This window comes from Schistocerca piceifrons, chromosome 1, assembly GCF_021461385.2.
Source record: "Schistocerca piceifrons isolate TAMUIC-IGC-003096 chromosome 1, iqSchPice1.1, whole genome shotgun sequence".
Lineage (NCBI taxonomy): Eukaryota > Metazoa > Arthropoda > Insecta > Orthoptera > Acrididae > Schistocerca > Schistocerca piceifrons.
This window is the reverse complement of record NC_060138.1, coordinates 1,006,323,244-1,006,347,857: the sequence shown is the minus strand read 5'-3', so window position 1 is coordinate 1,006,347,857 and position 24,614 is coordinate 1,006,323,244. Positions and strand designations below refer to the sequence as shown.

Here is a 24,614-nt window from a genome sequence, read left to right as displayed (position 1 = left end):
ACAAAACTAGCTAAAAATAATGGGCCAATGGGGACAGAACAGCTACTGTGACCTCTCCTAAGAAATGTGTTGTAACTGTTGGCAGGATACCACCTGATGGAAGTGGAAATACGTAATTACCACAATGAGACATGTGAATGTATTATAAAGTGAGACATTTATGACAAAATGAAGAAGGAAATTTGTAAGTCTGGGGATTCTGGGTAGTAAAAGATGCATACGGTAAGAAAATACATGATTTTGAAAGTATGTGGGGGAAGATAGAGGGAGTATAATGGACATTCTACATACTATAAACATCTACAGTGTCAATTGCTTTCACTCCATGAGACAGGATACCAGCACAAAGTAAGGGTGTTATCAATTTTATGGCACTATCTCTGCTCTTCTTTTCAGTCAAATAGTGGTGGTAAAAATTTCTTCTACTGCCAGGATTCGAATCAGCTGCCCTTGAGTTGAGAGTCACTATACAATCATATGTTCGTGAGCCTAGGGAGGCAATACATCCTGCTGAAAATACCTAGGTTTGATGCATCAGTCCTATCACATCTGTAACTTTTGCAGCCAGGTTATCCTCTGACTGTACAAGAGTTTTCATATAGCCTCACTAGAAAATGCCCTCGGTAGCTAGTGGTCAGTGCAACAGAATGTCAATCCTAATGGCCTGGGTTCGATTCCTAGCTGGGTTTGATATTTTCTCCACTCAGGGACTTGGTGTTGTGTTGTTCTAATCATCATCATTTCATCCCCATTAATGCACAAGTTGCCAAAGTGGCTTCAAATTGAAAGACTTGCACCCAGCGAACGGTCTACCCGACGGGAGGCCCTAGTCATATGACATTTTACAAGAAAATGGTTGAGGTATCAAGTTATGAGCCAAGCATGTGATGCATCTCAGCACAGTTGAAATCAATGAAAAATTCAGGATGGAATTACAACAATATGGAAAGTATAGATACTACTTACCACTTAGAGGAGGTGTTGGATCACTGACAGGTACAATGAAAAAAAAGCTAGAAACATTGACCTTTGATCTTCATCAGGAGTAAAAAAACTCACACCCATTCACACAAGCATAACTCAAACACACATAGCTAATGTCACCTCCATGTGCTAAACCTGACTGCAGTTGTGTCTGAGGTGAGCCACAGTCTGCCTGAGGATAGGTAGAGGAGATACTAAAAAGTGTGGTTCAGGATGAAGGAGGGATAACAGGGCAGGGGTGAGGTAAGATGGGACAGGATAGAGCTGCTAGATCCAACACAAGGAGACTGTGTTGTGAGATGAGGAGGGGAAGAGTGGGGAGGGGAAGGTGCAAGGGGAGAGGAGCAAAAAGGACTATGTACATGTGTTGGCAGGATAGAAGGCATGTGTCATACTGTAGCAGGAGCAGGGAAGGGGATAGGCATGTGGAAGATGGGGACTAGTGAATTCTGAGGCCAGGGGGGTTATGGGAACCTGCACAATTAAAAAAAGTTAGTGTTGGTGTGCCAAATTCAGAAGGCACCCACTGTTAAGCAGTCATTAAATGAAGTACATCATTTTGGGTGGCATGCTCAGCAACTGGGATGTCCAGCTATCTCTTTGCAGATTTATAGTCGCCATTCATGCAGACAGACACCTTGTTGGTAGTCATATGGCTGCTTTCACAGATGGCCCTGCTTTTAGTGGGGTAGGAGATGGCTTTGACAGGACTGGAGTAGGTGATAGTAGGAGGCTACATGGGACAAGTCTTGCATCTAGGTCAATAGCAGGTCTGTGAGCCATGAGCCAAGGGGTAGGGACCAGGGATGGAGTAGAAATGGACAAGGGTATTGCAGAGATTTGTTGGGTGATGGAACACTTGTGTGGGAGGGGTGGGTAGGATAGTGGGGAGGATGTTTCTCAATCCTGAGCATGATGAGAGGTAACAGAAACCCTGCCATAAGTTGTGCTTCTGTCGTTCTGGTCTGGTTGGTACCAAGTCATGAGATGAGTGCTTCTTTGCATACAGACAGTGAGTATATGGAGGATGATAGGTGGCTGAGGCAAGGCACAGAAGATCTGTCCCTGGACAAGGCAGGGAAGGAAATTTTGGTCTGTGGAGTCCTCATTGAGACTCTTGGCATATTTGGAGAGGAGCTGCTCATCACTACAGATATGATGACAAAAAGAGTCTAGGCTGTGAGGAAGGAACTTCTTTGTGTGGAATTGGTGGCAGTTGTCAAAGTGGCTGTATTGTTGGTGGTTGGTAGTTTTGATGTGGACAAACATACTGATGTACCAATTCTCAAAGTGGAGGTTGCCATTGAGGAAGGTGGCTTGTTGGCCAGAGAAGAACCAGATAAAGCAGACAAGGGAAAAGTTGTCGAGGTTCTGGAGGAACGTGGGTGGGGTGTCTTCACCCTCAGTCCAGATCAAGAAGATGTCACTGATGAATGTGAGCTAGATAAGAGATTTGGAATTCTGACCAGCTGAGAAGGATTTTGCTAGATGGTCCATGAATAGGTTAGCATAGTATGTTGCAATGTGGGTGCCCATTGCTGTATGTGAATTTGTTTGTAGATGATGCCTTCAAAGGAGAAGTAATTGTGAGTGTGGATATATGAGTAGTTGGTGACCAGGAAGGTGGTTGCATGTTTGGAGCCACTCAATGATGGGGAAAGATAGTGTTCAATTGTAACCAGGCCATGGGAATTGGGATGTTAATGAGAGGGAGTTGGCATCAAGAGTGATGAGCAGGGCACTGGGTGGTAAATGAACAGGAATTGTGATAGTTGGTGGAGGAAATGTTCATCCACAAGGGAGGAGACTCTCTGTGGGGCACAGTAGCCAGTTGCAATTGAGCATCCTGGGTGGTTGCATTATGTGCTTTGGAAGCATGTAGAACCTAGGAGTACAGGGAGTGATGGGGTTGATGAGAAATAGAGAGAGAGACAGAGAGAGATACAGAGAGAGAGAGAGAGAGAGAGAGAGAGAGAGAGAGAGAGAGCACATGGAGAGTTTCTGGACTGGACATTAGAATATGGGGAAAGACTGAAGATCTGGAGTTCTGGAATGGGTTCACTGTGGATGTGTCTGCCTGTTCCATCAAGTAATTCATGTGGTTCGTAACCCAATTAGTCAGGGAGAATGAATGTATAAGGGATACTCAAATGAAAATGAGACAGATAGATAAAAGTAAAGTAAACTGTTTATTATATCAAAAGCAATTGCCATAACCGTTAATACATTTGTCTCTCTTTGAGGCAAGACAGTCAATATCTTCATTGCAACATGTTTGTGGTTGCTGATGGAACCATGATTGTACCTAGTTGTGCACCTCTTCATCCAAAACAAATCAATGGCAATGAATGTCGTTCTTCATGAAAATATGGAAATTGGGGCTGTACGGAGGATATGTATGGGCTTCCTAGTGAAACATCTGCAGCATATATGAAACAGCCTTGGCAATGTGTGTGCAGGCAGTATCCTGCAACAGAGTGATACTGTGGATCAACGCCCAACTCATGGACTTTCTGGGGCACAGGGTTATAATTAATGCACAGTAGAGTGTGGACACACTGAAAAAACTGAAGCATGCCATCAAGTCCAAATGCCCAGGAATGTTGATGGATGGTATTATTGTCACTTTGTCATGGGTAAGTCTCAGGGTATGTGGATACCATGGTCCAAGATTAATCATACGTTTGGACCTTGATAATCATTCGTTTGGCCCCTGATAATCATTAGTTTGGCCCCTGATAAGGAAATGCATCGATGTGCTATTCAGTTTGATGACTGTATGTTGGAAGAGGTTTTGAATATTGCACAACTATTTGAGGTTTCCCACACTGTGGGCTGATAGCTAGAGGCTTGGAGTGACACCGCTGTTGTTGACAGTGTACAACCCCATTGCCTGGAGCTTAGGATGCTGGGGGAGGAGGAAATGGCCACAGTACAAAAATGCTCACTGGGCTGCCATGGACAAACATGTTGGCAACAGCAGGAACAGCAAATGCCACTTTCTTCATGTCCCTCATGTTTCATACAGCATGGGGGGGGGGGGGGGGGGAGGGGGGTGTGGCCTGCCACAGGTAGTGGGCCGCATGCCACAAATATAAGAAGAAAGATCATATAGCAGCAGTATACCAATCTCTAACCCCTCAAGAGTCATTGCAAGAATATATTGACATAGATATTTGTGTGATTTTATTGTCACGTTCACCAGTGTCATAAGGTCAGAAGAAACATTTAATTGAAATGCAAGTGATAAATCTACCATTGCACCTATGAGTCAACACAGGAGCTGCTGTGTCTCTACTCAACTCATAGGCATGCACCAAGATGAAGCCCCCACCGGTGACCCAAGTGGAGTGTCGGTTGGTAAGCTATAACAAACAGCTGAGTCCTATTCTTGGCCCATTCATGAGCTACACTGTTTACACAACAGTTGTCAATTCTGTCATGTACTTAGTGGTAAATGATATATGTACTGACTTGGCTGAAACATACTATAGGTTCTGTTGGATGATGCATCAAAACAGTTGCTTGTGGTCAATATGCCATTTTGCCTCTATCAGCTTTGTCTTTTTCGTCTAATCTACTGCAGGCATTCCTCAGCAAAGTGACACAGCATCACAAGTTAAATTCCAGAGTGCCCCTGTCATGCTAATGTTTGGGGTTGCTAATGTGCCAGCCATCTTTCAACATGTTCTAGAACAGGTCATGTCTTTTGTTCCTCAGTGCATTAACTATCCTAATGATATCATTATGACTGTTGGTACCATGGAGGATCACCTGCATAATCTCCATTCTTTGTTTACTGTTCTGCAGTCCACAGGCCTCAAGTGCAACCTCACAAAGTCTCAATTTTTCTAGCCTTCCATTGTTTATTTGGGCCATGTAATTTTTTGGCAGGGCATATGCTCCATGGACCAATATGTCACTGTTATTTCAGCTTGCTGGCCGGAGTGGCCGTGTGGTTCTAGGCGCTACAGTCTGGAACCAAGCGACCGCTATGGTCGCAGGTTCAAATCCTGCCTTGGGCATGGATGTGTGTGCTGTCCTTAGGTTTAATTAGTTCTAAGTTCTAGGCAACTGATGACCTCAGAAGTTAAGTCGCGTAGTGCTCAGAGCCATTTGAACCATTTTTATTTCAGCTTTGTCTTTTTCATCTAATCTACTGCAGGCATTCCTCAGCAAAGTGACACAGCATCACAAGTTAAATTCCAGAGTGCCCCTGTCATCCACCCCTTGTGTTGGTTGCTTTGTAAAAATACTCCTTTTATTGGATCACTTGCCCATGAATATATTTTTGCACAACTCAAGGACTGTCTTCACTCCCCATTATGTCTGACACCTGGTCCTGGCCACAGATGTGTTGGAGTATGTGGTGGGGATGATCCAGGCCAATTGTCATTCCAATGGATCCAAACTGCCAATTGCTTTTTCACCAAAAACTTTCAGCCTGACTCAACAGCATTATTCTATGACAAAAAAATAAAAGAAAAAGAAAAAGCCCTTGCTATTGTCTATGCTTTAAGAAAATTTCTCCTCTTTCTGTATGGTGCCAAATTTTATTTAATTATAGAACATAAGGCTTTTGTTTCCCCATTTACCTTGTCAACATCCTTAGCAGACAGAGCTGCCCATTGTCTTCAGTGCTGAGCCCTGTTTTTGTTCTGGTACGATTTCGAGACCCATTGTCATCCTATGTCACAACATGCAAATGCAGATGCTCTGTCCATGGGCCCTGACCTTTCATTTGTTACATTTGGATACAGAGACAAGACATATGGTGGATGCTTCTCCCATCGCTATGGCAGTTGATCCAGTGCTCAGGCAAGTCATGCAAATGATACAACAGGGATGGCCTGACTGGCTGCCAGGCCAGGTGTCAGACACACTTCAGAACTATTATGCATTGTGGCATCATCTCTCCCTCTTGGATACCATTATTGTCCTGTCAGCAGAAGAGTTTACTTCCCATGTTGGGGTTCCTACAGCTCTGCAATGGGAGGTCTTCCATTTATCGCATCAGGGTCACTGTGGGATCTCTCGCACTAAACTGATGGTGCACTGCCATGTGCTTTGTCTGTGCACTGATTATATGCCATGGCTGCTTTCTACACAGCTTTGGGAAAGAATCTACATCAATTTTGCTGGTACTTTTTAGACGTTTGTGGTTGTTGGCAGTTGATGCTTTTACTCATGTTTCTTATACCGTGCACTACAGCAGATGCGACTGTCAACTCGCTGTCCAAGATGTGTTTCCTTCAGGGCTTGACTTGCACCTTGGTTTCTGACAATGATGCTCAGTTCATAGCACAATATTTCGCCCACATTGTTATTTGCCATGTCACAATGCCTCCTTTCCACCCAAAGTCAAATGGAGACGTGGAACACCTTGTCCAAATGTTTAAAACATGCATGCAAAAACACGTGGAAGACATTCTCACCAAGGAGGCTCTTATATTTTTTTTTAGCTCATACAAAACGACACCAATTGGGGCCAAAAGTCCTGCCAAGCTTCAGCACAACCATCAGCCATGGACACTGCTCAACATCTTGGTACAGAGCAGACTCCCCCAGCAGCATGGGTTTCATCACAGTTCCTATCTGGCATGCCTGTCTGAGTCAGGGGTTTTGGATGGATTCCAGCCATTGCAGCTGCCGTTTGCACCAAAAACTGGCTCATGGCATGTCACCAGAACCAGTTGCACCTCAGGGAGGGCACTGGGCCTCCTTTTTGGGCCGGGAGCATGCCTCTACCACCAGTGCCACCTGCTCCTCATCCTTTACCATCCCTGGCTGCTCCAGAGGCTAGGCAGTCCTGTTCATGCCCATCTGCCCAGTTGGTAGGACAGCAGTTTGGCTTCCTGCATCCAGTGCCATTCCCTCCCTTGGCACTCCACCTGTGTCACTGGCACCAGGGAGCGATACTAGTGCAGAATCTGCAGTGCTTCTCCTCACCAAACCTCAGTTGTTGCTGCCTGAGCTGGCTTCCTTCATTGTGGACCCTGACATCAAGATGACATCCCTTCCATCATTGGTCCTGTATACTGGGTGTCCCAGATGGCAGAGGCGCATTTGACACACTCACTTTCATCTGTACGCAGTGTTCCTAGTTGATTGGAAACTTATTGCACCCTTGGCTGCTGCTATAGACACCACCGTGGACACTATGGAAATCTCGGCAGTCACAGTATCATGGTCAACAGTGCCTGGTCCTTCCTTCCTCCCCTCCCCCCACAAGGGAGGAGGAGTGTAGTAACCCACCAGTTACTACAACTTTCACAACCAAAGTCAAATTACTATGACAAGCATAGTGTATGTCAACACTCAAACAATGAGCTGCACAATGACTGAGGTGGACACCAGGGGCAGCCTCATTGCTGACAGTAGTCACCCGGTTATGGCATGCGTGCACAGCACAACACCAATGGTGCCGGCTGGAAATTTTCTCTTTATATGGACACGTATGGGACTCTGAACCCTCTGTTCATCGTACCTCAGCCATATAACTATTCTCTGTATGTTCATGTTCTTGTTGTCACTCTGTGACACAATGAACTTTTTGTGTTAAGACTGTGTATTTCCTTGTCTTCCTAGCTGGAACACCCTGTACAACCCAAAATTCGTCACTGGAAGCTGGTTTTTGGCTTTATCAAACAGATTTTTAGTGAGATGTTCAACTTATTTATTCAAAGACTTATGAGTACAGATTACTAATATTTTTGTGACATTCTTCCAGAAGTAAAACTAATGTATGTTACTTCACACTGCCTCATAGATAGTTATCATGTCTGTGAAATGACTGGGGCTATAACTAGTTAATATACAATGAGATTACTAGTAGTCTTACCATACTTTTCCAAGGCACTCCTCTGAGATATTTCTACCTGTTGATGGCTGCCTTCGTGGATTTCTGGAAATAACTATGAGTTTATTTATGTATTCTGGTAGAGATGTTTATGAACCTGAGTTAGTTTGTAATTGAAGTGTGATTTAGTCAGGAATCTTCTTACACTCTCTTCTGTTAAAGATGATTATTATTGACAAGAATACTTTTATCTATTTTTAACTGCCAGATAAAGTTATTTCATTTGTTTGATAACCACAATTGAACAATTTTTATGTGTTTAAATGTATTGGCATCTTACAAAAAAAGAGCCTAAGGTTTGTATTTTGCATCAAAGTTTAACTAACATATGACTATTAGGTCTTTTTTATTGTTGGGTGGGAACAAAATCTATTGCTATGTTTGAAACACGAGTTATTATTGTCAGAATTTTACTGTATGCATTGAGCAATGTTAATTCACTGCCTCTCGCCACAATGACTGCCATTCTGCTGATTTACAAGGGATTGAGCAAATCTTACTGTAAGGAAGGAAAGAACACAGCAATCAGTCACAATCCCACTGTTTTTCTTTAATATTCTTGCATATGCAGATTTCAGCTACAAACAGCCATCTTCAGTGCACTTGAGTGTGTTACCATTCAATGAAATCACGACAGTATATGTCACCATAGGTGGAAGGAAACAGTTTCCATCTGCCTGGTGACATTTACTGCTGCAAGTTCACTCAAATGTACCAAATATGGCTATTTATAGCTGAAATCTAGATACGCAAGAATAATTAAAAAAGTGGTGGGATTGTGACTAGACTGCTGTGGTACTATCCTTTCTTAATTAATCTACAGTCACTGTGCACATTGAATCTTATGGAATTAAACTTGATTAAACCTTACTGTGTCTGTAGACTTTTGAAATATCTCTCTCAAGAAACTGAACATTTAAAACAATTTTATTGCTTCATTGAAATAAACATCTTATTTTCATGTAAGTTATCAATAGTTTTATTGTTATAGTGGGAAGTGCTGTATGTGTTCAAGAGCTGCTGAGGCGAGGAGCAGAAGTAGATGTTGTTGACATTAAGGCACAAACACCCCTGTTTGTAGCAGTGTACAATAGTCATACAGAAGTGTGCAGACTGCTGTTAGAAGCTGGAGCTGACCCAGATGGTAGCAGAGAGAATCTCTCGTCCCCTCTCCAGATTGCTTGTCAAAATGGCTTCAGTGCTGGACTAAAGGTAGGGTTTTCTACATTTAGGCAATCTTCACAATTTTGCATCTGCTCTCAAGTGTTCATATGTGACCATACCGTATATGCCTTGTTCTGTGGGCAACATAAACAGCAGTAATAAGACCTTATGGGTGGTAGACACATGACCATTCCCATACTTGTAAGCATAATAGTGCGCCACAATAATGATTTTATTTGTTGGGCACACTATTACTTAGTCACTCATGAAGAATGAAAAATGAACATCTATAAGCAATGATCTCACATGAATAAGTTTGATTCACTATGTACGTAGTTGTCAGAAACTTGTAAGGGATTTGCATGGTAGGATGAGCTCAGAAATAATTGTTAAAAAAAAGTTGATACACAGTGCTGTTTCCAAGTTAATAAGCATTAAAGTTAGCCAAGCAGGCCAATGGGCATGCTAGTTCAAGTGGCTTGCTAGATACAATTGGTGTAAGTTGTTTTCACAGCCTAGATGATAGCACACAAGACTGCTCATCCTCTGGCTCAGGTCCGATCTTTACTGCCATTCTATGTCCAATTTATGAATTGCTCTCTCATTCAGTTTTAGGGAACCAAACGGAGAACACATTTGGTGACACTGTCTGTGATGGGCCACTTGAACTTCAGCACTAATTAACTTGGAAATGGCACAACATATTGAATTTTTTTCTTAACAATTATTTCCCAGCCAGTCTGCCTTGTTACATCCTAATGAGCTCTTCATACTGTTTCTGACCACCCAGTATAACCACAATTATAGAGTCACATACCAACAGATACATTATTTAGGAAAGCTTTACTAAACTCAACTCTGTGCCATTCATTCCTTCTGTTGCTCTACATTACAGCAGGTGGATTATAAAATGATTATAAGAAAGGAAGTGATTCTTCAGTTTCTCCCTGTGTATTAATTGATCAAACAGTTGGTAGGTGTACTGCTGGTACAAAGTATTCCAACAATCAGACATGCCACCATCATCATGTGCCCTGTCAAACTGACCTTCTGGGGGTGCTTGGTTGACTTATATCTCCTGCCCTGGGGGCCACTGTGTATGGAGTCTGTGCCAAGGGCATGCATTAGAGGCTAAAGAGGTGATAGCATCAGTGGCTGTGGCTCTGCTAAGACTGTAGCTGCAGTCCTGATTTTATCAATCAGGACAGCCTCTTAGTGACACTGTCCCATATTTTGATATTCTTGCTAAAATTTTAATGTGTTTGTGTACATGTAGACTCAAACAAACAATGCTCTGTGACCAACTAGTTGTTAGGATACATCATTTGAGTACACTTTTGGTGTTCTTAGTGGTGATCTTCGATGGTGCACACTGTTTGCCCAATATGTATGTCTTGGCACAGAATCTGGTATACTTCACCATTTCATAAACCAAAGTCACCTTTCACATTCCCCAGTGATGCTATATTTTATTAGGTGGGCAGAAAACAATTCTTACTCATTGCACTGCCCACCCAATAAAACATGGGCATCACTGGAGAGCGTCAAAGATGACATTGGTTTATGGAATGCCAGAGTATACCACATTCCATACCACTGTGGCAAGACATGTATTGGACAAACTGTGCACATCATTGAAGACTGTTGCTGAGAACACCATTGGCACGCTCAGCTCATGTATCTTAAACAGTCAGTAGTTGTGATGCAATGTTCGTCCAAGGCTCACACAATGGAATGCAAACACATCATAATTGTAACACAAATGTCAAAATACCAGGACTGTGTCATTAGAGAGGTCATCAAGATATGCATTAGGGACAGGTTTATCAACTGGGACTGCAGGTATAATCTCAGCAAGGCTTGGGAACCAGCGTTGGGTTTAATTAAGAAGACACTTAGCAAAGGTAATGAGCTGGAAGCCAGGACAACGGAGTGTCTACATTTTCATGTTTCCCCAGCAAGGCTACAGCCCCTGGAATCACCTCTTAAGCCCCAGATGCACGTCCTTGAGTTGACCACATGCAAAGTACCCCCAGGAGGTCAATTTGTAAGTGCACATCATTTTGGCAATGTGCCTGACCACTGATATTGCTCCTGCTGGAAACTATGAACTGACAGTACACCTATGGACTGTTTGATCAAAAGAAAGGAAGATTATGGTATAATGTTCTGTTGGCAACAAGCTCATTAGAAATAAAGTGCATGCACAGGATGGAAAAAGACTGGGGAAAGAAATTGGCTTTGCCCTCTTCAGATGTACCATCCTAGCATTTACTTTAAGTGAAACCATATAATTCAGGTGGCTGGCTGGAGATTTGAGGCCATATTCTCCAGAAAGAAAGTCCAGAGTCTTATCCATTCCACTATCTCACTTGTACAAGGTGATAATGCACATGGGGAAGTCTGGCATGCTTATGCTGTTCCTCTCGCATAACTCCAACAAGCACTTCATGTTGATCCTAATGGAAGAAGGAAGGAAGATTAGGGTTTAACATTTTGTTGACTACGAGGTCATTAGAGATAGAGCACAAACTTGTGTTAGAGGAGGAAAGGAAATTAGTTGTGTCATTTTCAAAGGAAGCATTCTGTCATTTAGTAAAACCATGGAAACTCTAAGTCTGAATGCTCCTCCTGATTATGAATCCATTTTTTTTATTACTGTGCCACTTCACTCAGTTCATTCTAATGATTCTATCTGGCACACTGGAATGAGACACCATTCTGGAATGTATGCATCTTTTACTGAGCCAGTGAGATACTCAAGGGGGTATGGGGGAAGCTGATAAAAAAGAAGGAGAAGAACAAGGCAAGAAAAGAAATAAAAAGACAGACTACTCTTTTGTCAAATAAAAAGGAAGCAAATGATATGTGACATGTGCTATCTACACAGTATTATTTATATAGTTAAAATGCTATAGTGCTGTCTTCAGTGACTTAGAATGATTTGCTGTATTTCATATGTGTGATTAAAATAACAAGCACCATGTAGAGTGCCAGTTATAAACATCATGTATTAGTATCAAAATAATTTACACATGAAGGTGAAAATTGCATTGGGAGAAATAAATAATTGAGAAGTGACTGTTGGCAGTCTTGTAATAAAAGTCAAATTCTTTGGTAATAAAATAGACCATTTACTGAAAAGCAGAAGTGTTCACACAAACAAACACACATGACCTTACATGGTGCCAGTGGAATAAACAGTGCCAGTGCTGCATTTCAGTGGTGGACTGGTTGTGGTGAGGGCTGTGTTATTTAGGGCGGGTAGAGTGAGAGAGAGGTGGGTGGTAGGGAGAGGAAGTGGGGGTGAAAGGTACTGGTTTGGAGGGAGACAGCCTATTTGCTCACACTAGGAAAGTGGGAGGGAGGGTTGGCAGGTACACGAGCTAAGCATTTGATGCACAGTTGTCAGAGCCATTGAGGAGACTGGTGCCCACTAATGCTGAAGGGAGCTAAATCGGGGGGGGGGGGGGGGGGGGGGGTTGGCGACATTAAAGAGGAAGTTGAAACTATTGGGTGGAGAGTGTGGGGACAGTGTGTTACTGGAGATTGAACCCAGGACTATTGCAGGAGTGAAGGATGAGTTGCAAGGATAGCTCCCATTTGTGTAGTTCAGAGGAACTGGTGGTGGAGGGAAGGATCAAGGTGGCCCCAGTTGTGAAGCAGCAGTTGGAATTGAGCATGTTGTGTTCAGATGCATGTTGTGCCAGTCTGTGGTAAACTTCTTTCTTGGGAACAGTTTGGCAGTGGCCGTTCACCTTGGTGGACATCTGTTTGTGGTAGTCACACTGACATAAAAACTGTACAGTGTTTGCAGCAGAGTTTGTATATAACCCATGCATTGTGGTACATAAGGGTCCAACAACATGCCGAAGGGACTGCTGAGGATTGGCATCACATTCTCTTCTCCCATGAGTGTTGCATATGCCTTCAACCATACAATCATCGAAGACATGTTTGGAGGTAACCTAGTCAGGCTGAACGCCTTAGACACACTGTCCAGCGAGTGCAGCAAGATGGATGTTCCCTGCTGTTTTGGGATGGTATTATGTGGGGCTGACATATGCCACTGGTGGTCATGGAAAGCGCCATTCTCCGACCAATAGTGCAAACACATCGGCAGCATATTGGCGAGACATTCATCTTCATGGACTACAATTCGTGCCTCCATTGTGCACATCTTGTGAATGACTTCCTTCAGGATAATGACATCGCTCGACTAGAGTGGCCAGCATGTTCTCCAGACATGAACCCTATCGAACATGCCTGTGATAGGTTGGAAAGGGCTGTTTATGGACGACTTGACCCACCAAAGGCTCTGAATGATCTACACCAAATCACCATTGAGGATGGTATGTCACGATGAATACAAACATGCATCAATGCAAGAGGACGTGCTACTGGGTATTAGAGGTACTGGTGTGTACAGGTCTTGCTGTATGGTAGTACAGTTAACAGTGGTATGGTAGTACAGTAAACAGTGTGGTTTTCATGAGCACGAAAAATGGCGAAAATGTTGTTTATGTTGATCTCTATTCCCATTTTCTGTACAGGTTTTGGAACTCTCGGAACTGAGGTGATGCAAAACTTTTATGTGTGTATAATACATCATGTAAAAAATAATATGAAATTCTTTTTAGAAAAACAGCTGAGATAATATTAATCTATTCAAAATTCAAGGGTATTTATGGCAGCAATTTTTCCTGTTGAGGAAAAGTAATGGTAGAGGAGGGTGTCCCTCTACAATATCACTCTCACAAAATTTGGAAACAATGTGTTTACAGTATTTCGTGACTTACTATCAGGTTTGGCAAACAGTATACAAAATGCTGCCAAAAGATAGAATACAGATGTATAAAAGTATATGATGCATAAAATATTACAGAAAACAGAAGAAAAATATCTACTATACGAGTCATAATTTATACATATATCAGGACATGGCATTCACATTTTCAGATCTGTGGAACATACTGTCACAAGACAAATGATACATAATCAAAACTACAACATTACAACATTAAACTATAGAAATAAATGCAGAGACAAGGTAAATTATTAGAATTACAAATTGCAAGTTTATGTCCATAAACTTACACCTTCGCCGGTCACTGTGGCCTAGCAGTTCTAGGCGCTTCAGTCCGGAACCGCACTGCTGCTATGGTTGCAGGTTCGAATCCTGCCTTGGGCATGGATGTGGGTGATATCCTTAGGTTAGTTAGGTTTAAGTTGTTCTAAGTCTAGGGGACTGATGACCTCAGATGTTAAGTCCCATAATGCCTAGAGCCGTTTGAACCATTTGAAACTTACACCTTCAAAATCTTCAAAAGAGAAAAGAGAAAAATTCAGAGCCTAAGTGTACAACAAGGCAGCTGACTCGAAAAACTCACAGCAACAGGTACAGACCAGTAGAATATATTCAGTCATGAGTAGGAATATAACACAAAATTAATAATCCACTTAAACCAGAGTGTGCAAGGATATGTTGACTCATGAAAGGACAAAATAATGAGAAAATATTGGGGCCTAAGCTTATGGTGTGGGGACTGGCCCATGAATCCAAACCACACCAGGTACACACCAGCCAAAAATGTTTCGACATAAAAAAATGAATAAAGTTCATAATCATATCAATACGTTCAATCATATGTAAATACTAATTATAGGAAGCATTTAGCCTCAATCAATAGTTGTATGCTCTCCTTGAGTACATACACACAGTTGCAATGACCAGGGTTACCTAAGACAGAGTTATGCATGAGTTTGCCCACAACTCAAGTTCCAGGTGAGATACAATATTGCAGTATTCAGGATAAATACAGGTTATCAGTCATAAATAGCTTTGAATGATGATATAATCGAGAAGCTTGAGAACCAAAATCACCGTATGAAATCAGATATGTACACACCTTGTTATACTGTCTATACTAGTAAATGTCTTCCACACTATTCGCTAATTGCTCATAAAAACTAACATACATACATAGAGGCCTAGAAGATTAATTTACAATTGATAAAAACATACTTACTGATTTAAAGTTACATAATGTATTGGAAGTCTATCCCCCAACATGAAAAAAACATACATTTATGTGGATTAATGCTGCCCATGCCAGTAACAGTTTTTCTAAACAAATGGTTCCATAAATTCTTCATATAGGAAGTTTTCTTGGCCAACAATTTACAAATCTCAGTCACAACACTCATGTAGTTGACAGATCCTTGAGAACATTACCCAGCACTTATGATCTCTTGTAAGCCGACCGGACCAACGGGGTACAGCCATACAGCAGTGTGGGAGTGGATCCACCGAAATCTTTCAGTTTCCTCCCTAGATTTCTCATCACACGGTCCAACGGATAGGTAACTTCCTGTCTTCCTGTCTAGCATTTATATCAAATCTGAAATGTTGATTTGTTTACTAAATATGCTGTTCAATACCTTCCTCACATCACACAGCATATGCTAATCTGAAATGTTGATTTGTTTACTAAATATGCTGTTCAATACCTTCCTCACATCACACAGCATATGCTCTGCCTATTTATATTCCAAAAGCATATATATAGGATTTACATCAGATGGGATTAAAAAATGTTCACATACACTCTGTGATCAAAAGTATCCAGACACCCAAAAAAACATACAGTTTTTCATATTAGGTGCATTTTTGTGCCACCTACTGTCAGGTACTCCATATCAGTGACCTCAGTAGTCATTAAACAGCGTGAGAGAGCAGAATGGGGTGCTCCATGGAACTCATGGACTTCGAACATGGTCAGGTGATTGGGTGTCATTTGTCTCATATGTCTGTACGCGAGATTTCTACACTCCTAAACATCTGTAGGTCCACTATTTCCAATCTGATAGTGAAGTGGAAATGTGAAGGGACATGTACAGCACAAAAGTGTACAGGCTGACCTCGTCTGTTGACTGACAGAGACCGTCGACAGTTGAAGCGGGTCATAATGTGTAATAGGCAAACATCTATCCAGACAATCATACAGGAATTCCAAACTGCATAAGGATCCACTGCAAGTACTATGACAGTTAGGCATGAGGTGATAAACTTGTATTTCATGGTTGAGCGACTGCTCATAAGCCACACATCACACTGGTAAGTGCCAAACGACACCTGGAGTGATGAATTATGGTACACAATGTGACAATCCAATGACAGGGTGTGGGTATGGTGAATGCCTGTTGAACGTCATCTGCCAGCATGTGTAGTGCTACTAGTAAAATTTGGAGGCAGTGGTGTTATGGTGTGGTCATGTTTTTCATGGAGGGGGCTTGCACACCTTATTGTTTTGTATGGCACTATCTCAGCACAGGCCTACACTGGTGTTTTAAGTACCTTCTTGCTTAGAAATGTTGAAGTGAAATTTGGGGATGGTGATTTCATCTTTCAACACTGATCGAGCACCTGTTCATAATGCATGGTCTGTGGTGAAGTGATTACACAACAGTAACATCCCTGTAATGGACTGGCCTGTACAGAGTCCTGACTTGAATCCTATAACACCTTTGGGATGTTTTGGAATGCCAACTTTGTGCCAGGCCTCACAGACCAACATCATTACCTCTCGTCAGTGCAGCACTCCATGAAGAATGGGCTGCCATTCCCCAAGAAACCTTCCAGCACCTAATTGAATCTCTGTGTATGAGAGTGGAAGCTGTCATCAAGGATAAGGGCTGGCCAACACCATACTGAATTACAGTATTATTGATGGAGGGCACCATGAACTTGTAAGTCATTTTCATTTGGTTACTTAGGTTGTCAGGTAAAGATTGAACACAATGAACGGATTCCATGGCACAGCTAACTGTTATAACGTCAAGTTGAACACATATATTACAAAACGACACAACACATTTAAGTCACTGAGCAAGTTGACAAAGCAAGACATGTGAACACTGTAACATTCGAATGAGCACTGAGTCCAAGTCTAGCGGCCGCTGGCTGGCTGGCCGGCCGCTTAGGTGGTGCAGCTGCTGCATGGCTGGCAGACAGTGCCGCATGTAGAGGACGCGTGTATTTGCATGGCGGCACTTTGAATGATTGGCGAGTCACAACACTTTTCCCCCCTTTGAAATATTTTCACTGGTCTTGATGGAGGTGGCCTGTAGATTGCTAACACTGTGTGACTGGCCGTAAAGTCTCAAGGAGGAGGCTTCCTGTATGGACGGAAGTGTCCCCGATAATAATGGGTTGAGATGAGAGGAGATGTAGGGGTCGAATCTGCTAGGGCCCCGTGCGCCAATCTGCCCATTGCGGCAAGTCCAGTTGATATAACAGAAGGCATGGGCGATGTGTCGGCGTCCGTAGGAGAAGGAGGCAAGTAGATTGGCTCCGACAGATGATGGTCATCCAGTTCCTGCATGGGCATGTCTCCTGGTGGCGTCCGTTCTTGTACTGGCACCGAGATGATGGTGAGAGGGCTGTGTTGTGAGTAATGAGAGACGCCAAGATCCCGAGAATCCAGTAGAGCTGAAGGTGGTGTAGCGGCATTCGGAACAGGCGTTGCTGGCACACGAGGCCGAAGCTGGTCCGAATAATGCACTGCAACACCCGTGTCCATCTGGATTTCCTACAGGCGTCGGCCACGGTGTTGTAAGATGCGGTCCGGACTCCATTTTGGCCACCTGCCATATCCCCGTACCCAGACAAGATCGTCGTTGGTGAACCGCCCAATCAAAGGCACCTGCAGCCGTGAGATGGAAGGCCGCAGAAGATGAAGTAGCATGTGGGGCTGTCGGCCATGTAAGAGCTCAGCTGGGCTGTGGTTGCCCATGGGGGTGAAACAGTAAGAAGCCAGAAACTGGAGAAGGGCATCATCAGCAGCAGAAGAAGTGAGGAGTTTCCGCATCTGAGCCTTAAATGTGTGGACCAGTCGTTCAGCCTCACCGTTTGGTTGTGGATGGAACGGAGGGGCCGTGACATGCATAACGGCGTGACGAGCACAAAAATTCGCAAATTCGGAAGAGGCAAATTGTGGACCATTATCAGTAACAAGAGTAGAGGGAAGGCCTTCCAAAGAAAAAATGTGGGCGAGAGCACTTGTGGTTGCCGCGGTGGTAGGCAACGTGCAACGGACAATGAAAAGAAAGTTAGAGTAGGCGTCAATTATGAGGAGCCAATAAGTACCTAAAAAAGGTCCCACGAAGTCAGCATGAATGCGCTCCCAGGGTGTCTCAGGCAAAGGCCACGGTGACATAGATGACTTCGGGGCGGCGGCCTATGACGCACAAGGGCCGCAGGCAGTGACCATGTGTGCTATTTCAGAGTCGATGCCAGGCCAGTACACATGACAGTGCGCCAGAGATTTTGCACGAGACACACCCCAGTGCCCTTGGTGAAGGAGATGCAAGACTGAAGCACGCAAAGGCGCAGGTACCACAATACGCGGCGAAGCATTGTCGGTGGAAAGGAGGATAACACCATCCCTAGCCGTGAGGCGGTAGCACAAAGCATAGTAGTTCCGCAACGGGTCAGAAGTCTTAGCGGACGGACGATCTGGCCAACCCTTCTGAATACAGCGTAAAACCCAGGAGAGGGTATGATCAGAACCCGTAGCCACCGCCAGCTGGTCCCCTGTGATGGGGAATCCGTCCACAACCCGCTGCTCGGCAACATCCAGATGGAAACACAAAAGTTCGTCCTTATCGAATGCCAGATCAGGACCCTTGGGAAGGCGAGACAGTTCATCAGCATTCGCATGTTGAGCCATCAGCCGGAAATGAATCTCATAATTGAAACGTGGCAAGTAAAGAGCCCAATGTTGGAGGCGGTGTGCAGCCTTGTCAGGAAGTGACGATGATGGATGAAACAAGGAAACAAGCGGCTTGTGATCCGTGACAAGATGAAATTTGGATCCATAGAGAAAAACACCAAACTTATGAAGAGCATAAATAATGGCCAAAGCTTCTTTTTCAATTTGAGAATACTTTTGTTGGACGTCCGTGAGTGTTTTGGAGGCATAAGCAATGGGTTGTTCAGAGCTGTCTGAAAAACGGTGCGCAAGGACTGCACCAACCCCATATTGAGAGGCGTTCGTGGCAAGAACAAGATGTTGGCCAGGTCGATAAGTATCCAGGCACGGGGCCTGTTTCAGCATAGTCTTCAATTTCTGGAAAGCCGCATCACATGACGTGGACCAGGGAAAAGGCATGTTTTTATGCAACAGGCGATGCAATGGCTGAGCCACCGAAGCAGCAGATGGTAAGAACTTGTGATAGTATGCTATTTTCCCCAAGAAGGCCTGCAGTTCCTTAACAGATGTAAGGCGAGGATGGGCATTCATCGCAGCGACAGTTTGCTGAAGCGGATGAATACCATCCCGAGAGAGTTGAAACCCCCAAGTACGTGATAGATGCCTGAAAAAATTGTGATTTCTGAAGATTACACTTAAGACTGGCATTCTGTAAGACATGAAAAAGTGTGTGGAGGTTCTGAAGATGTTTTTCAGTGGTGGAGCGAGTGACAACAATGCCGTCCATGTAATTTATACACCCAGGGACAGGGAGCAATAATTGTTCCAAGAATTGCTGAAAGAGAGCAGGGGTGCTGGCAACCCCGAATGGCAGTCGTTGGTATTGATAGAGGCCGAAAGGCGTGTTAAGGACCAGAAACTGCCGGGAAGCAGTGTTGAGAGGAAGTTGACGATAAGCTTCTGACAGCTCAATTTTAGAAAAATACTGGCCTCCCACAAGTTTAGTGAACAATTCTTCAGGTTGGGGCATAGGGTAAGTGTCGATGAGGCGCTGCGCATTTACAGTGGCTTTAAAATCGCCACAGAGACGAATGTCACCATTTGGCTTAGCAACGACAACGACAGGAGAGGACCCCTCACTGGAAGTGACAGGAAGCAAGACCCCTGAAGTGGCGAGATGATCCAGCTCCTGTTTTACCATATCACGAAGGGCCACAGGAATGGGCCGAGTCTGAAAAAACTTAGGCCAAGCAATGGGTTTGAGCATGATATGAGCTTCAAAGTCGTTTGCACGGCCTAACCCAGCAGAAAATAGGGACGAAAATGTCATCGACAAGGAATCCAATTGAGCGTCAGGAATAGCATCAGAGACGATATTGACAGAGTCGTCTATGGAGAACCCAAAAACGTGAAAGGCATCGAAACCAAAAAGATTCTCTGTGTTATTCTGGTCAAACACAAATATGGGAACAGTGCGAATGATGGATTTGTAAGATACCTCAGCATTAAATGGGGGCCCAAGAGAGAAATATTCTGTTTATTGTACGTCCGTAATTGCCGAGTGACAGGTGATAGGAGTGGAGAACCCAACTGAAGATACGTCTGAGAATTAATTATAGTGACAGCAGAACTGGTATCCACCTGCATGCAAACATCTCGACCAAGGATTTGGACAGAGAGGAATAACTTCCCTGAAAGGGAAGAAGTGCAATTGACAGACAACACAGAATCAGAATCAGTGTCATGTTCATGAATATCATGTATGCGGTCAGATTTGCAAACGGAAGACACATGACCTTTCTTTTTGCAATTGTGACACACAGCCCAATGTTGGGGACAATCCTCGCGTGAATGTTTCGTAAAACACCTCGGACATGAAGGAAGTTGCCGGGGGTTTTGCTGCAGTTTCTTAGATGGTTGTTTACGGTTAGGCCGAGGCTGTGCGTGGGAGCATACTGCGGGCACGTCGGTCGGCAGGAACGCACTGCACGCGTCGTCAACAGCGCACAGAGGTTGTATTTCCCCGACGCCACCCCACGCCTCCATTTGCGCCCCAGCAGTGCAAGAAATTTCAAAAGACTGCGCAGTGGATAGGACTTCATCTAGAGTCGGATTTGCCAACTGAAGGGAACGTTGCCGAACTTCTTTGTCGGGCGCCGACCGGATAATAGCATCCCGTACCATGGAATCGGCATAGGATTTGTGAACTTCAGTAACAAATTGACACTTTCGACTGAGGCCGTGAAGTTCAGCAGCCCATGCGTGATAGGATTGATGTGGTTGTTTTTGACGATAAAAGGCCACACGAGAGGCTACCACATGTGTTTGCTTTTGGAAATAGACAGACAGAAGTGAGCACATTTCAGCAAAGGACAAAGATGCAGGATCTTTCAAAGGAGCCAACTGTGACAACAACCGATACATTTGAGGTGAAATCCAGGAAAGGAACAGACACTTACATGTTTGTTCGTCCGTGACATGAAATGCCAAGAAGTGCTGTCGAAGACATTTTTCATAATCAGACCAGTCTTCCGCCGTCTCGACATAAGGAGGAAAAGGAGGTATAGCCAACGATGAGAAACGCCCCACATTTGACGCTTTGACGAAATCGCGAATCGCCGATGTGAGAAGCGTTTGCTGTTCAATGAGACCTTGCAATAGACGCTCGACAGTAGCCATGGGAACCTGTGGGTCAATGATGAAAAGGAAAAATCCCACCCTCGTCGCCAATTGTTATAACGTCAAGTTGAACACGTATATTTCAAAACGACACAACACATTTAAGTCACTGAGCAAGTTGACAAAGCAAGACATGTGAACACTGTAACATTCGAATGAGCACTGAGTCCAAGTCTAGCAGCCGCTGGCTGGCTGGACGGCCGCTTAGGTGGCGCAGCTGCTGCATGGCTGGCAGACAGCGCCGCATGTAGAGGAGACGCGTAATTGCACGGCGGCAGTTTGAATGATCGGCGAGTCACAACACTAACATCACTTGATACAGAGGGAACACTGAATATATTACTATCAAAATTACACTTCCTGCTTAGATCTTCTTTCATTTCATTCCACCAATTTGGATACCAAGTTTGACTAACCACAGCTAACTTATTCCAGAATGCACATTTATCTATGTTATCAATCTGGTTCCAAACGAACTTCAAAAAGTTTTCACCTTTATTCTCTAGGGTCGCAGATAACTCACCTCTACTGTTTGGATCATTACTCTGCATGATACTAGTGAAAAACTGTTTTGACTGAACTAGTATTCCACAACTCTCACTTACAATATCACATACGTCACTTACCATAACTTTCTTGTCAACCTCATTCATAATAACTCTGAAACTTCATTATTCTTAAACTCCACAAATACCTGGTACTCATCATCAACATATTCCTCCAAAGTTACTTCAACAGCAACATCACTAACAATATAAGCCTCATCTCCATCAAAGTCACAAATGATAAATGTGATATTCCTTCTGTTCAATTTCAGATACATGTGCCAAGTCATTAACACTGTTATTATTGTCCAATTGCGAGTGTAACTTGGGGGTCCTGTGCTTGTTGTGTTTCCTCACCCCATAACTGTGGACCTTCATTGAGGCTAAGTGCCATTTCCCGAGTAGTTTCTCCTATGATTGTTTCTGCTATTAAAATGACCATGGTTATTCTCATAATTCCTATCCTACTGATGTTCAAAATTTTTCTCTCTATTAACACTTTGATTCTGATAGAAGTTACCATTATCTCTGTTTCTGTAATTATTCCCATTGTGATTTCTATCATTCCGATTATTATGATACATAATTCTTTCTACTGCCCTATCCAGCCTGTCAACATATAGTAAAAATTGTTCAAGACAATAGTCAGTTCTGTGTACTAAATCCCACTGCAGCCTTTCTGGTAATCTCCTTTTAAGTGCATCAATTGAGATCATTTCGTCAAATGGTTTGGTTTGTCAAGGTGTGTTAATTTTTCAAGTTGATTCTAACAAAACTCTTTCAAAGTACTGGTACCATCCCTATTCCTATAATTAAGGACCATTCAAAAATTCACTTTTAATTCTTTCCTGTTCAGCTTCTGACCAAAATTTATTTAAAAAACTTTTCTCAAAACTTTGATATGTTTCTCACTGACTTAACCTTAAATTTACCCATGATAGAGCCTTGCCTTCGAGACATCTTTTAACAAATTTAATTTTTTGATTGTCATTCATACCTGACACAAAACTATCTCTACAGTTGTGCAGAAAATCCATTTGGTGTAAATTGTCTTATGGAAAACTTTTGATTGAAGTGTTTGACCATTTGACCATGCAATACCATTGTTTGCGCGTAGTCTTTGGTTTACATGTGTTTCCTGGTTGTAGTTGTAAAGTCCTCTTTCATTTGGTTTGGTCCATCATGGTTGATAGAGCATCGTCTCTGGTGATACTATTCACTTTGCTGGGCAGCCCTTGGTCTTCTTTCTTCATGTGATCAGAAATCCATTCATACATAAACTGCAAATGACACAAATTACTCTCCATTCTTCTGCAGCAGACAAAACTTTATTATTTGTCAATTGCTCCCAGATGATGCCACCACTTGTAAACCACCCCTCCCTCACATCATTTGTTGATTGTCACTGTCTTTATGGTTAACTCTTTTAATAAGCTTTGAGAGGACTAAGATTTACAATAAACTTTTTACTTATCTTCTTTTCTCGTAGTTGGCTCCAGTTCTCCATGTCTAGGGGCTGATTCTTGAAGCTGAAATTTTTGGCTTTATAGGTTCTTATGGTTCCAATTGACATAATAAGTTTTGAAGTAAGCCTTTTCAGATTTTTTGTTTTCTTCACAATAATTTATTCTCTCACATTTTTCTGTGTCACACTGTCTTTACAAATTTCACATAAACAAAGCCAAAATTACGTTGTAATTCCAAAATACAAAAGCGTGTCTGATCCCACTATCTCACTCTGTGGTACTAACAATATTCCAAAGGGCTTACAAATTCTCTTGACAAATGAATTTCTATTAATTTCTATTTTTATTTTATATATTAATCCAGAAATTAACATAATAAATAGTGTCAAATTGCATAATTAATAATAGAAATTTTAAGTGTGCCAAATATCTCTTAATTTCAAATGTTTCTAAAGAAAAAAAATTAAATGTACATTCACAGCTAGTACATATTGATTGTAGCAAAGAAAATAAAGTAATTTCCTTTTACAGATTTTAGCCTGCAATATAATACACTGTGTACAAAATCATATGAAATTCTTTTTAGAAAAACAAATGAGATAATATTAACCCATTCAAAATTTGAGGATATTTCTGGTATTGATTATTTCTGTTGAGGAAAAGTAATGTTAGAGGAGGGTGTCCCTTTACAGTATGAATGGTGTGTGTTCCTCTTTTGCTGATGAAGACTGTGGCTGAAAGCGTTACATAAGTGTCTTTTAATTGTGCCTGTCTGCAACTTAATGTGTCTTCTTTACAGTAAGTAGCAATCTATCTTTTCTTTCAGTGTTGATATTCCTACCTTGTGTTTCCATTGTTTGATAGTTTATAGTGCACCATCCATGGATGTACAAGACCTAATTGCTTTAGCAACGGTGGATGCAGGTGTATTGTGTCCAGTTCACCAAAGTATGATGCAGTGAGTGGCACAGTGTTTGCAAATGCAAGGTGGTCACTTTGAATGTCTTCTCTAAAGTGAACGTTGCTCATACATGTATGTACTGGCTCTGTGAAGATAAACCTGGATGTGAAATGTACAGAATGGGTTTATTTTATGGAGAATAATGTGTTATCTAATGTAGCCTACCTATCACATTTTTTGTACCTCACTGGATACAGAGGATATTACCGTAACCACTTGTTTTCTGTTAGTTTAATTTGTGTT

The 24,614-nt window shown here is 42.7% G+C and overlaps 1 protein-coding gene across 1 annotated transcript in view; it reads left to right on the top strand.

Annotated features, from left to right (window-relative positions):
- The window catches only part of LOC124796524 (ankyrin repeat and SOCS box protein 1-like), a 122,546-nt gene extending 98,186 nt beyond the window's left edge, over positions 1 to 24,360 (top strand). The window contains exons 3-4 of the mRNA XM_047260714.1: positions 8,835 to 9,055; positions 24,275 to 24,360. Coding sequence (XP_047116670.1) covers positions 8,835 to 9,055; positions 24,275 to 24,310 — 257 coding nt within the window. The 3' untranslated portion in view covers positions 24,311 to 24,360. The remainder of the gene's footprint in view (positions 1 to 8,834; positions 9,056 to 24,274) is intronic.
- The last annotated feature ends 254 nt before the right edge of the window (positions 24,361 to 24,614 follow it).